Source organism: Ambystoma mexicanum, chromosome 9 (genome assembly GCF_040938575.1).
Source record: "Ambystoma mexicanum isolate Mex_15411 chromosome 9, UKY_AmexF1_1, whole genome shotgun sequence".
Taxonomy (NCBI): Eukaryota; Metazoa; Chordata; class Amphibia; order Caudata; family Ambystomatidae; genus Ambystoma; species Ambystoma mexicanum.
In genome coordinates this window covers 547,753,084-547,768,706 of record NC_090931.1, presented here as the reverse complement: position 1 = coordinate 547,768,706, position 15,623 = coordinate 547,753,084, and the positions used below count along the sequence as shown (strand labels likewise).

The following is a 15,623-nucleotide window of genomic DNA, read 5'->3' as shown; positions in this document are numbered from 1 at the left end:
GATGGAGTTGTCAATTGAGAAGTTAGTGTACAGTTTGTCCAGTTTGTCTAAGGTGTGCTGTTGGCCTAGTATCAAGATTTCGGTCTTGTCACCATTGAGGCAGAGGCCATTAATTGCCATCCATGCCTTGATGATGGAGTAGATGGTGTGGAGTGCCTTTGCGTCTTCGTTGTATGAGCCTGAGAGGGGTAGAAGTACTTGAGTGTCGTTCGTGTAGGTGATGCCGTATGAGTCAAGTTTGTCAAAGAGGGGCTTGGTGAACAAGTTATAGAGTGTGGGTGCAGTGCAGGAACCTTGAGGGACCCCGCAATGGATTGTTGTGGGTGTGGCGTTAGCGATGTCCGAGAAGACTTTCATGGCCCTACCTTCGAGGAAGGAAGTGATCCAGGCAGCTGCTTTTTTAGAGAAGTTGGCTGTGTGCGTGAGGTGGGAGGTGAGAATCTTGTGATCAACCAGATCAAACGCGGCTGAGAGATCTAGAAGAAGCAGAAGAGCCGGCTTGCCTTTGTCCATGATTTGGGTGATCTGACTCTTCAGGTCTACCAGAGCTGTTTCTGTGCCATGTCCTTTCCGGAAACCCGATTGTCTCGTCCCGAGGATGGAGTGGGTTTCCAGAAAGTGTTGGATTTGGCAGTGTGCGGCTTTGTCCAGTAATTTCAGCAAGAATGGCACAGTGGTTATAGGTCTATAGTTGTTGGGTTGTGAGGGGTCAAGAGTCGGTTTTTTTAGGAGAGGCCGGACCCAAGCCTCTTTGAGGTTGGCTGGGATGATGCCTGTTTTGAAGGACGCATTGATAAATGCCGTGAGGAGCGGCGCAAGGCAGTCTGCGCAGTCTTTGACTAGTTTAGGTGGGCAGATGTCGCCTTTGCATGGGGAGGGTTTGAGGTTTATTAGAAGGTTGATAACTTCTGTTTCAGTGACATCTCTGAAGGAGAAGTCAGGTATGGTGGGCTTGGAGGAGGTGGGTGGTGTGTTGGTCGGTTTGGTTCCTGTCTGGTGAGGAAGTGTTTTGCAGTGGTCTTTAATTTTCCTTTGGAGAAGGTCAATTTTGTGAAGCATGGCAGCTTGAATGCTGGAACACCACGCTTCATCTTTGATTATTTCATCTGGAGTATTAGGGGGGGAGATGAGCTCATTAAAGATTGCGAAAATCTCTTTGGAGTGTGACTTGGCATTGGCGATGCGAGTGTTGAAGGTATTGGCTTTGGCATTGGAGATAGCTCTCTTGTATTGATGGGAGATTAAATTGAATATGTTTTTGGTATTGGTGCAGGGGTCAGATTGCCAGTTTTTTTTTTTTTTTTTTTAGAGCTGCTCAATGATGATGTTGACAAAGAATGATGTTACACTAGTTTTTGTGTTTGAATAGACATGAAAATTAATGTGATAATTGTGTAGTCTTTATGGTTTTTAGAAATGTATACCATTTATGTAAGATCCTGTCATAGGTCTTTTTTATAAATATATTAAAATTAATAAAAACTGGATGTTCATAGATCAGAGTGTTGTACTAAACAATCTTTTAGTTGAATAGATTGTCAATCTACTGATATGGAGACACTTGGGGACAAAAAGGAAGGGGTAGTCGACCTATCTGTTCTTCTGCTGTACTACTCTCCCATTTTGCAGAGTCGACCCCCCTCCCCACCCCCCCCCTGACAACAGGGAGTACCCAATTTCAAGCACTACTGCCTCTTGAGACAGGCAGTCAATGGTAAATGAGCAAAAAGACATACTCTAGTGGCAGCCTCCACTTGGTAATTGATAATGCAGGGTCACAGTCTATTTACAGCCATCATCTCTGGGAACGTAATTCATGGTTACTGATGAATATTTGTAAGAACTAAAAAGGAAACTTGAGACACTCAAGTCCTGCTGACAAACAAGCCCAGATACATGTCTTTGCCAGTGATGGTTCTAGTCGTGGAGCAGTGGTTATTTAAAATTAAGTTGGGTATGCCCTGAATTGTATCTTGGCATTCATAAGAGGATTGTTTAGATCCCTGCTTTGAAATGGTGATATTTCTTTCCCTACTGCATTGTTTCTGCTTTTATCATTACATTTGGAGACTGAGAATGTTGTCTCCTTCTGCAAGCCAAACCTCGGGCAGAGAGCATATGGTAGGACACAAAGGCATTTCCATGCCCCCCACCCTGCATTGTTGGTGGTATGGTTAAGGCACAACAGAAGCATCTTTATTCTGGAAAACGTGCATAAATGTTCTAGACAACCTTATTATGAGGAGCAGGAGGACACTTATTCTCCTTCAATTTCTATTCAGTAGGAGACATGCAGGATTGGTACACATTTATAAAGTTTGCTTCATATTTGTGGCTCTTGAATTTATGCCACAAAAATGTTATCTTTCCTCTTAACCACTTGAGTGCAAATTGACTACTAAGCTAGATCTTACATTAGTAATGTAAGAAATGTACACTGTTTGCTGCAAGCAGGAGAACATTTTTCTTTAGTTTTCAGATGTGTAAAATCAACAAATTGTCACAAATGTCGATTATCTTTAAGATTGCAATTGTAGGATCAAATGTTGATAAAGAATTGTGCGTGAGTCCAGCAGTAGTCCTGTTTTACTCCAGTCGTGAGAGTGAGCAGACAGTTTGACCGATGTTATCAGCATTGGCAGTGGATCTGACTGTGCCTTTAAGCAGAAAGGACTGCCTTAAAAGACCTCTCAAGCGCGTAGTGCGTGGGTCCTGTCTTACTCCAGTTATAGCCTGGGCGAGATGGACTTGACTGTGATGTAGGAAGTTGGCCAAATACAAGATCAAACCCGTATATCGTTGGAGAACCCGAAACGCCAGTGGAAACACCAGCGACTGACCGACAAGCGAGTACGAGGAGAGAGGGAAAAGCGGGAACGCACGCTCGGCAAGTCTCGCAGACAACACAACAAGTAAGTCAAAGGCATGAGAGTGCGAAGAGCGAGACGCAATTGCGTGTGAATGTGAGAACGGCAGAAGAGCTCACCTCTGTGAACACGAATGCAACCGCATTGATTGCAAATCTAGATGTTACAGATGCTAAGTTGCTTGAAACCGGGTCTTTCTTATATCCAGCGTCAGGAAACGTTTTACTGGCAAAGAATAATTAACAAAGGGACGTGTCATTAGACCTGTTACCAGATGGAATCATAATTGACACAGATGCGAGTTTGGTGTGCATTGTGGTAATGGAGATACCAGATTCTGCAAGCCATGAACAGAATGAAGCGAACGTAGCAGATGCGGTAGATGCCGTGAAACATAGATCGAGGAAACGTACGTGACTATAACACAACAAAGAGCACAAGAATAGATATTAACGTACAAACAACGCATGGCGACTTAACCAGCAAATCGGGTAGCGCCAGCAGTGAAACAGCATGCTGGTTACAGGCTGATAACATGATCGAAAGGCATGCTAGTAGTTCCCTGAAAGAATGTTGTATAAAGGATCGAAATGGAATAAACAAGAGCACGGAAATAAATTAAAACGACATAGAACGTTTAAAAGGGTCGGCGCATGAAAATGTCAGGGAGAAGACAACAAAAGGAAAAGGTTATATAGTGGAAGAAATGGAAGTAACCAAAATGGACGCGCTCAACTGCATCCTCGAGATGCAGTTTAGAGAGCATGATAAGCAACCACTTACTAGAAACGAAGAGTCAATGACCATAGAAGACGTCTTAAAAAAAAAAACTATAACACACAACACACTTTAAATGTGCAGCACAGGAAAATAGGAAAACCTGGACTAAACCATCTACAATGAATCCAAATGTCAACATCGTTGACGGGCAAAAGGTGGAAAGCACGTGTAAGTCTGCAAGAAACTTCAATAGCAGACGAAATGAGAGAAATTGAGCGACGCTCTAACGTCATAGAATTTTTTTTTACTTGGAGACACCTGGACATCAAGACCACAATACCACAAAAAAGCCTTTAAAATCCAACCACAACAGAAGTCCTTGAAGCAAACCTCACCAAACTCAAATAAAACTAACAAAATAGGTCATTAGGTTGCTAAGGAGGGACGGCAACTAACAAACATCAGTGCAGAACATAAATGTGAGGTTGCAATAACAAACGGCGAGCAAGAGGATCCTGTGGGACACACATCAATTGCATGAAACATGCACAAAGTTCAAGGGAAACCAGAAGACAAAATTGAAAGAACAAAAGATAACCTATCGGAAACTGACTTAAACGCTCACAGAGTTACGAAGATATGGAAGATCAGAACAGAACTCCAGAAATGCAGGATGAGAATAAGTCAAGTTTCAATGCAGAAGAAAGGGCACCAAACACAAAACCCATGGACAAAACAGTGTCCATTGCATCCGGATACAGATACATAACGTCATGGCTGCAATGATGATTTCACTAGCACCATATACTAAGTTATGAGATGATTAATGAAAACGTAAATGATAACTCAACTATGCTCGCCATGTTACATAGCAATTTGATACATCTGGAGACTTTCACATAGAAAATTGAAGAACACTTCAATCAAGAAGCCGAAGCTTCAGTCGGCCTCATGGCAGAGGAGATTGTGTGACCTTGCAAGTAGTGATCAAGGAGAAAAAGCAATTATTATGTCGGCATTAATGGATGCCATAAAATGAATGAGACTCTGCGGACAGGAGAGAGAAAGAGAGAGGGAGATAGAGATCTGGAGAAAGAACATAATAAGGAAGCAATGGCGAATAAATGGACCGATAAATGAACAATCGGGGAAGAGCTACAGTAAAACTCCCTCAAAAGTCGACAACAATTCAAGAAGATGAAGCAAAGGAAAGATCAGAAAAATCTAAAACAGAAGTCAACCCAACTCAACCGGGAAACAACACTGTACGAGACGAGAGCAGGAGATTCATACAATTGGGAGGTAGAAACGGAGAAACCGTGATTAGGAACTAAAGATCGTGAAGGAAACTAAGTTGAAAATAGAAATGGCTCTGGAAAGAAAACTGGAGATGTTGAAGTGAGAAAAGAGGGAGTCTGCTCGTTTTTTTTCATACAAAAGATGTACAACTGTTGAAAAGCAAGGAGCAAGAGGAGAATGTAGAACCACAACAAAGTAGCAAAAAGTAACATCTTGAAAGAGAATATCAGAGGAAAGAAACCCAAGACCATAAACATAAAAAAAGAGTGAATGGGTCTCGGGCATTCTTACGGAGCCTCCACACGCCAACACGTCAGAAAACAAAGGTCTAAAGAATAAGAGGCAAAGGAAATGTGGAAGTGAAAGGCGCCAAATTAAGGAAAGCGGCAACAAAACTAGTTTCTACAGTAGAGGAAAGTGAGATGGATCAAGATCTAGAAGAGTACGAAATCACACATAATTTGATTGACGATGCATCGTATTACATCGAGATTAATGAATCACGAATTGAAATGTAAAAAGTTGAAGAGATGCAGGTTGAACAAGAAACACTGACTGACAAGTCTAGTATACTAGACAATCACCTATGAGCAATGAGCCAAGATGAGGAAAGGGACTGTGAAGACTGACGAAACACCATTTATAACAATGGCGCAAGAAGTAATTCACCAGAGGGAAAAGGATGCTGTGTAATTAACCGGTCTAAAGAGCATAAAAAACGGCCAATTTGGAATCCGATAGGACTGTCAGATCACAAAAAGAATCCCACAGGTCGTTGGGACTCTACCCAACAAAAGAATATAAAAAAAACACACCTAAAATCAGGTTGGAAAATATATTTAAGGAAACAATCTATACCAACCTTCATCGGAAAAATGTTACTCTTGTTGCACTGTACACCATCCCTAAGGAACATTTCATCAAATGACATCGCCATAGTAGAATATAAGTTATTTTACACTTAGTCGCACAAGGTGAAAGAAGAAATGAGGGGAAGCACAGAGCTACTTCGGTTAGGATTTGAATTTAACGTACACAAGCCAAAGAAAATAGAGAAGGTCAAACCAGAATATGCAAAACACAAGATTAGACAAGCAAAGGAGACAGATCGAAAGGATGAGGGTATTGAAAATGAAACACTGAGAAGGAAGTCAATGAAAGTGACATTTAACAACGAAAGAAGGATGGACAGGAACGCCAAAGGTAGGAGCGACAAAACGGAACAATCACAAAAAAAGAACTACTGGTCATGGATGGCAAATGCATTATATAAGACAAAGGATTAACAATCGAAAGAAAAGGAAGACCGAAATGATACTCTCCTTGAATACAAGAGGCTTCAGACACTTGTTTAATCGACTGTAGCAACAATTGAAGAGAGCAAAAATAAGCTGCCTCCAAGAAACATGGATACAGGAAAACACAGTATGTGAAAGCCTTGAAGTTATAATAAAGCCAGCAAAAAAAGGTGTTAATAGAAGACTGTTAGGCAGAAACCTGTGCAGTTCCCTTGGGGACCACTGCAAAAGATTTAGGACTACAGGTGTTGGCAGTAAACCCACTTGGTAGCAGTCTGTACCACCCAGATTTACCTGGTAGCTGTGGCTGAGCAGTCGGACTTCCCTCAAGAAGAGTTAGGCAGTTTGCAAAGTATACACAATAGGCACTCAGATACAATAGCACAAGCAAACACTCACCAGAGCATTGGTATTAAGGTATATAATTATTTATTTATAAACACACTTATTGAAACACTCCAGCACTATTATTAATCACTCTAAACACAGTTACTATTATTATTTATTAATTCCTTATTCCTTATCAGAAAAGTCTTAGTTAACTTATTTCCAGACAGAGGTGAGCGCTTAACTATAGATGGCACTCCAATAAGTTAACGAAAAAGGCAGAATGTAGGAAAATACACCACACTAATACTTAGCAACTCTTAAGCAAGGCAGGAAAGTCAAAAGTTACTTGTGAGCCAAAGTCCATCGGTCGGGCCCACTCTTGGAGAGAGCAGGGCACAAATGCACCCAAGATCACACAATGACAACAGGCTTAAAAAGTCTTGCAGGGAGTTTAGAAAGGTTTTAGTTAGGTTTCAGAAAAGTTTAGCCAGGGTGTCCCAGGCTAACCCAGGGTCGAAAGCCGGGGGCTAAATCTACCCCGTACAGTCGGTTGCAAGGGAAGCCAGGCGGAACACGGTACCTTATGTGGAAAGGATCCTCCAGCGGGGGCAGTTGTTCCTGACAGCGGTTGCAAGTCGCGGAGTCACCCAGAGAAAGAGAGGATCTCGACATGGAGGAAAGATGAAGGTTGTTGCACTGCCAGGGAAGAAACCAGCCGCGGAGTTTTCCGGTTAAAGGTACTACCCTTTGATTTGCGGTAGTGGTAAAACGTGGTATCCCGGTTGCCGGGGTGCTTGGCACAGGCAAGGCTGCCACGAGATGCTCCAGGAAGCGAAAAAGGTAGCAGACTGGTTATCCCCACCAGTCGAAGTAAGAAGACTCTCCGGGCTGGAGATCTCCTCTGTCATTGGGAAAAGTGGTGAGACGGTTCAGCAGGGCTCCACCGGTGGTGTCGTCATAGCAGGTCGGCTCAGCTTCTCCCTCGTCGGATTCTTATGTCCTGTGGCGACTTCTAAAGTTCCAGTCCCCAAAGCCCTGCTTTTATGCAGAAAACCCCCATTCACTCAGCCTAGCTGTCACTAAAACATGCTAAGTGGTGAGCCGGCCGGCTCACCACTTGGGCCAATCAGGACGGAGTGCAACTTGAGTTGCCTGGGCAACTCAGTCCAGGGTGCCTAAATCCCCCTCCACCCCTCCTAAGTACCCCAGACAGAGTGGCACCACTTTGGAGGGCTTCTGTGAAGAAGCCCGCCAAAAAGTGGAACAAAGAGCTCAACTTGGGTTGGAGTCACAGAAGCGAACACAAACGCCATTTTAGAACCGAGTTCTGGCAAAAAAATACCAACCGGACAATTAATATTAAATAAATAAACCGGCGGTATGTTCGAGGCTATAGGAATTAAATAATTAAGTTGGTAGCCTCGAACAATGGGAAATCCCATAGGGATATATTCGCGGTCGAATATAAAAAGTAGTATCCACTGCCACCAGCCAAAACTCGATCAGGGGGGACGGAGACGTGCCCCCTCGACTAACAGACCCAGTACGTCCACAAAATGGTTTGTTCTGGTTCTGTTCAGAATTTGAGACTAGTAAAGTCAATGGTGACTTTGCATGCCCTGGGAGACAGTAGTCAGTCCCAGGGTATGTATGGAGTCTATACTGGGGGGTCACTATGACACCCCTGTGTTACTGCACTGAGGGTGCTGTATAACACACATCACAAAAACAGAGATATGACATCTGGAAGAACAATGGCGAAAGCTCAAGTTAAGGGGGGGGGGGGAGGGGGGATGACAGTAATAAAGATATGCAAATGTATGCTGAGAAGCTTGAAACCGAAACTGTCGGGTGTGTTGGTTGATATGTTTGTTGTAAAAACCAATACAAATTGCTTTTAAAAAAATAAAACATTGAGATATATGTACTATCTTATGCCGACGATCTGGGTCTTGGTAGACCAGACTCTGATTGGCCTACAGCACCTATTGGATCAACTCCAAACTTTCATGGAGTCAACGATCTCGTCATAAATACTGACAATTCTAAAAATATGATGATTGGAGAGACCCAAAATGCAAGAGTAAAAACATTTAGGTGGAAAATTGGAATTGGTGAAAGAAATTCGCTACTTGGCAAAGATATTCAACCAGTGAAATGCTGATCAAACATGGGGGGTGGGGGGGAAGAGCTCCATAAAAATGCTATGCTCACAAGGAGCGATACCAAACGGACGTTATGGGGATTGTTGTTTAATCCCCTTGCAGACATTTTATATCCAGAAAGTGATACCGATAATCACATATGGAGGAAAAGCAGGTCACAATTTGTCTTGGAAGAACTGGTTGTGGTTAGAAAGTAGGTTTTGGAAACCAATCTTAAAGTTACCAAGATGCCACCTTAAGAGCACAGTTGGGGCTGCAATCTCTGCATTCGAGAATACGATGGAAGTCACTAGCGCTTCTGAGGAAAATTACATTGAATGAGCCAGTGATTGGATCTAAAGTTCTCTCAACAAAAGGGAATGGAAAGAGTGCAGTGATATTGAGCAGCTGGAAGGACAAATAGAGCCAACACTTGGAACACCTAAATTCCTCAATAGACAAGCTAATTGAGAACCCTGAAAAAGTAGAGGGAAGATTGGATAAATACACGAGTATCAAAACTAGCCTATAAAACGGAGCAAATGGACACAGGAAAAGATTCACAATGCCACATTATCTGATGAAATTTCACAGCAAGTATCATCAAGCTAAATTGCTACAAATGAGGCTAGATATATATCCAACAAATGAATATCTACACACTAGAGGAAAACGAGGTTTGAGTAACGGGCAATGTAGATTCTGCCAATTCCAAGGACAACTGGAAACTGTAAAGCATTTAGAACCGTGAAAGCAGATAGGGCACAATTTCTAAATAGATTTCTAGAACAATCGACAACAAGAATGAATGAAGATTGGTGGAGTGAGTTCCTACAAGGAAACTCACGACTTGTGTGCGCAGGTATAAATCTACTGGACAAATTAATGAACCAACAAGAAAGAATAACAAAGGACCACTTAGTAGAAAGACAACCTAACAGATTAAACTATTTTAAAATAATTTTGGTTGGTTGTTGTTTAGAAGACCGGTAAAAGACTGTTATGACATGAAAACTAAGGAAACTAGATGAATAATGAACTTGAAACATAAATAAATGCAAATGTGTGTAAGGTTTTTTTTTTATTAAACCAAATCGCAATCAAATAAATAAAAAGTTGTGCATCCTCCGTTTAATGGAGGCTTATTTCCATATAAATAGTCCAACCACTTGCAGAATTTCCTTCTGATTGATGATGGGCCAAATCTATTTGGGCGTTTCCTTTTTAAATCTGTTCCGCATCAAAAGTGTTTGCAATGACATTTTCCATTGGACACCTCAAAAACTGCCTGCACATGTGGGTCTGTCGCAAGAAATTTGCATCTCAAGTCTTCTGATGCCTCTGGGTGTGGAAGATCTTTTGCAGCTCAGTGAGATTGAAATAATCCAAGGTAGAAAAGCTTAAAGTGGCCTGTTAAATGATTAGCGAATCTGTAAAGACATTAATGGCTAGTGAAAGTTCAAAGGCCACCTTCAAACAAAGGGGATTGCAAGGAATGACTTTGTTAGGCTCACACTGCTCTGTGATTCAGTTTGATTTTTCTTCTGCCAGATTTAAATATCAAACTTCTTTGATCAGGAGAGTATTATGTTCACCTTGACATTAAACTCAAATGTAACAGGAGGCATACCATGCATATGTGACTGCAAAACTGTGTCTTGTGATTCCTGTGATTTTCTTCATTGCTAGCATGAATTTGTGCAGACAGTAGTTGTGTCCCAAAAGTCCTCATTAGGGCACTGTGGCTAAAATTGAACGTATGTGTATTTTGGGAGAAACTAATGTTGATTCTCTGAAGTAAGTCTTCATGGCTGGATCAGTTTCTTCTGATAGACTGTTACAGCTAGTATATATGCATGATTCACATGCTCTACTTGCAAAAGACCTCGTGGCCAAATGGGAAGGAAAGGTGAGTTCTTCATGGCCAAAGTGAAAAAAAGTTAACGCCACCTGACCTCAATTAATACAATCCAAGAAGGGACACTGACTTTTGATACCTGTTAAAGCTTCCCTGGATAATTATAGGTGTATGTGGTTGTTGACCGCTGAAGTTGAATGGTACTGTCTTCTATGGGAGTATGTTGTTGTTATTGTGTGTTTTTGGAAGGTAAGACTGTATATAAGTTGAATGCATTGGGGGTGTGCTTTTGTGGCTGCCTAAGAAGGTATTTGTCAGGCTGATTTACATAATTTAACGGATTGTTTAAAAAAAAAAATTGTTTAATAATGAATACTGCTGTGTGGCGTTTTCAGCTAGTGCATTTTCTAATCGACCCATGTCCAGCATGTTGTACATTTTGATGTGTTCTTTATTTCCGAATTGTTGCATTTGTATATGCATGCATCACACTCCTTTCTCTCCTTTCTTCTCTTAGGAATAAAACTGTGACCCAAGAAGCTTAAATATTTACAACTAAGTCTTTACATTGCTCATTCATGTGCAGCTGCCTTATTTTTTTTTTTTTTTAGACATTTCTGTCTGGCTTCTACCACGTTCTGATGTGCAAAATATTCCTCTTTTAATGTTTAATATTTCTAGCTCATCTATATGCATGTAGTTTCTTTCACTTTTCCTTCACATTGTCTGTCCATACGCTGTAATCTCGATTGCAAGATGTTAATGTTAACCCCTGTTAATTCCACATGATGCTTGGGTGAACCTCTGTCGCAGCAGAACAGTAGTACCAAAGAACTTGAGCAAAGTTTAGGACAACCGGAGGTCCATCAGACCGCCAAATTACAAACCGTACCAATAGTCCAAAAACAAACCTGAACTTCTACAAGATTCCAGCTGGTTTGATTTTGGACCTAGTCTAAACCTTATGCTGGAAAGGAGATCAATTATTTTTTATCACTTGCAGATCCCGGTAAATCATAGTTTGTCCCCTTTAATTTTCTTACCCTAATTATAAATTAGTATGGTGTGGTAAAGTTGTTGTGGCGGAGGGAAGGGATGGTTTCTCCAGGTGCCAATTTGTATACATGTACTGTATATTGTAGGTTGTGTGTTCTGAAAATAGCCCAAGTGACATGCTAAACAGAGAAATGCTGATAAGCCAGGGTAGCTCAGGAAGCCTAGGTGTAACTTAAATTGCCAATAGTCACGGTCACTGTGGAGGAATCTAGATCTGGAAACTGAAGTTTTTCAGGTGGCGACTACCACAGTAAATGTACACTCTATAGAGTTGTGACAAAGATAGATAGATAGTTACATACAATCAGTAAGCCTTGTCCAGCGTCCACAAAGAGAGGTTTATATTCCACAGCAACAGACCTAGGGATGTAAGGTTAAATTTCATGGGCCTAATTGAATTGTGCAGAGGGGCATGTGCTAACTATTTTTGTCTGGGCCATCAATAGGTTTCCACTATAATATTTTAACATTACGAATGGTATAATGTTCAACCCACATAACCAAACTACGAGCCCTGCTACCAAGCATTGAGAATGAATATTTAATTTCAGTAATTCTTCCACAGGTGCAGTCTCCATGGGGTTATTTTATTCTTGCCACATTCCCTCACTTTCCCCACATTATCAATTTAAGAATCTGTGTACGTAAGGACCAGCTTTGCTTACAGAAGTGATTTCGTTTATTATGTGCATTCTCTCGTCGTTTCAAAGTAATTTGTAAATTATAATTTTAGAAGCAAGACTGGCATTAATACACTGATCTGAAAATGCGTTTTGGCTGAAGGAGATTCAAATGGAGACCATGGTCTCGGATGAATTTAGTCTACACCGTAATTTGCATAATCAACTCCCATCCCTAATTGGCAAACATTTTAATACTGACTGAAGTAGAATGGGCATTCAGCTAGTGGAAATGTTTTATTTTCCTGAAATGATTATTTACAAATCACTCCCATTTAATTTGGTGTGAATGCAGTTAAGAAAATTAACAACCTTTGCATATATAAAACCCCTTTAGTCAATTTCCTGCCACCCTTATGTTTAAATTGCATCATCTATTTGAAACCACAAAGTTCTTTGGTGATGTAATAAAATTAACACTCACTGACGTTGCCTGCAGTACTACTGTTTACAGATATATTTCCATTTGTACATCTGGTGTGCCTTCTTAATTTTCCTTTGTACCTTTATCTTTCATTGAATTGAAATTGTTAACCTACTCCTCCCAACGCTTCTGTTGCCTTTTCTGCCTTCTTTTAATGCTAAATGTGGAATTTGATTTTCTAAGCTGCACCCTCTGAATTCCTTTGCAGGTTGATGCATTAAAGGAAAAGGTGAAAGTTGATTCTTGTTTTCCATCTTTGCTTAGTGGACTAAGTCTAAAAAACAAAATATGCATGATTTTATTTTCTTTCCTATTTTTACAATGCTGCTGCTTTCTCTGTCTGAAACCAGATTTGACTAAAAGCCTCTGATAGCCTTTCAAAATATTACCTTGATAGCTAGAACCATAGGTTATTCAGTAGAGTTGTTTATTACTAATCAGCTAATACTGGTTCAGGAAGGGCAGAGGCTAATCAGTCGATGGGTCACAGTCTTTTTAGGGTTGATGAACAAAGTATCTGAAGGATGTTTTTGGGTATTACCTGATTTGTTCTAATATGCATTCAATTTATTTTGCGACTAGCTTTCAGAGCAGAGGCAGTATTGACCATTTTGGTTAAGAGCGTTTCTTTTGAGATGGTATTTATATTATGGGGGATCAACTGCTTTGCAAAGCCTTCATTTCCAGAGTGGTAGTGCAGATTAGTATTTTCATATACCTGGTCAACTATTGATCAGAGCAGACAATGTTTGGAAATGGCATGAGATTTCCCAAACAGAGCACATTTAATACTGTGGGTTAGGCATACCTTGGAACAGAGGCCAACGCTGAGGGCATACCAATAGTCAGAAAAAAGTGTTAAGGGTATAAATAAAGCATGGTAGGAATTATATAGCAATTTCAGGTGCCAGGGAGAAATAAAATCAACTCTGGCATAGAGGTTGCACTACAGATTGAGAGAGACTTGGTGTCCAAAAGTGGCATATACTCCCGTCCTCTGCACACGAGATTGGAAAGCCAACTTTAACCTAAGGTAGTCAATAATTCAAGAGAATCTTTTCGGAAAGATGAATGCAATTTAAGAAAATACAATTAAAAATAGAAGTTCAAAGGCCAATTTTAATGTCAATAATGTAAAGAAATAAATGCAATTGTAAGCTCAACTCGTTTTGGGAAATAAACCCTTCATCAGTAGCATATATTTTAGGATTTTTCATATAGCCATAATTCAATCTCCAATCAAAGCGATCATGAGAAAGAGTTTACAAAATAATGTTTTATGTATTCAAAAGCACAAGTCAGAATCAATGCACCTGTATGTAAGGCTACCCATCATCTAGCAATTGAAAGTTCGCCAATTACCACTAATTCCAATAGAAAATTAGTATGAAAAAAGGATCTCTGATGGTAAAAAATCTGAAATAACAGAAAAGTGATGTGAGAAGAGGAATAAGAAGGAATTTGGCATTCTAGCGTAGTGGAACTAAGGCTTACCTCAACATGTGGGGTATTATTCCGAAAAAATAAAAAGGATAACGCTGTGGTAGTTCGAAGGGAACCTCAAAAGATGATTAAGTCCATGTTACTTTGACGGGTTCTCCTGAAAATATTTAAAGTGGAATCAATAAAGTATGAAGGCTGTACTTATGGATTTCAGGTCAATATGGTCAGGAGAAATGTGCTTACCAAGGCATACCTTAACATACAATAGTGTGCAACAATAATGAGGAAAGGGTTAGTGGAGGCACTCCAAAAGTTGGGTAGCTGGAGGCTCAGGTCTAAAGTCATTGGTTATGCAAACTGATTCCAACCTACTATTCACATACAGCATAAACTATGTTCACCTTTTAGGTATCCTGTGGCAATACAAGGGATGAAATGATGCTCACTTCCTTCAATATGTTCACAATGGGAGTTTAAGGGAAGGTCTTTGTCTGTAAAATTCTCCTTATAATGGGCCATGGGTTTTCCTGACAACATTTTTCATTTCCAAATATGAATATTGTATTCTACTATTGCTTTTATCGTATTCCTATATCCTTGAGATTTTCTGTTTGCAGACAGGACTGTGACCTAGCTTCTGATCCATCTCCCTCTTTCTGTTGATACTAATGTTCTTGCTGAGGCTCTCTTCTCTAGGAGTGATGTTCCTCTTGTTTCTTCAGGTGCTCAGTTCTTATGGTGTCCTTCAGTATCTGTTATGACTAGTAAATTCATGGTTGCATTATTGCTTTCATTAAAATAATGAAGTAATGAGTTGATAGCATAGAGATGAAATCAAAAGTTGTTCATAATTGGCTGAATGTCCAAAAAGGCATTAAATGCTCCTTGGATCTCGCTATGTGGCTGGAGTTCTTGGACTGCGTGTTACAAATAATTAAATATTGCTACAGATTAGTTGTGTTTAGATATTGTTTGAGGTCCATATGAAAATGCCTTTATTTGGCAAGCTTCCCAAACCTTAGACAAATTTGCCTTTTCTTGATCGCCTATCCTTACCTGTAAGATAATGTTTTGTTACCAGAGCCAAATTGCTATGCTTTAAAAAGAAAACTAACATTTAGTAAATCATGTTACTCTTGAGTCCTGTCCCCTTTCTTCCATACTGCATGGGCGCCCCTTCTTAGGGATAGGAGACGGAACATTTTTCACAAGAAAAAAACCTTCTTCCCCTTTAAATTTAGAGGGTGCAGGGGCATGGCCCTGGGAGCATGCGCTACCCTGACTCCGCCCACCAGTGCCACACCTCAGTCCCCTTTTCCACGTCAACTGGAACGGGCCGATTTCACCAGCACTCCTGGGTTTGACTTTGGCCATGTAATTCCACGTGCTCTTCCCCAGATTATTCTATCTTTTTGTTTTCAGGTACTAGGTCCTCTGGCGTCACGCTCCTCCCTGGCGCATGTAGACTTCAGCACGTGTCCAGCCTGCGAGGGGCTCTTCCCTA

General features: G+C 40.7%; 1 protein-coding gene across 2 annotated transcripts in view; it reads left to right on the top strand.

Moving 5' to 3' along the window:
• Positions 1–15,623, top strand: part of CLTC (clathrin heavy chain) — a 1,506,669-nt gene that overhangs the window by 1,247,020 nt on the left and 244,026 nt on the right. Inside the window, exon 31 of one of the 2 annotated variants that reach the window (XM_069615118.1) lies at positions 12,885–12,905. The exons of the other annotated variant lie outside the window; for it this stretch is intronic. Coding sequence (XP_069471219.1) covers positions 12,885–12,905 — 21 coding nt within the window. The remainder of the gene's footprint in view (positions 1–12,884; positions 12,906–15,623) is intronic. 2 annotated transcript variants of the gene reach the window in all.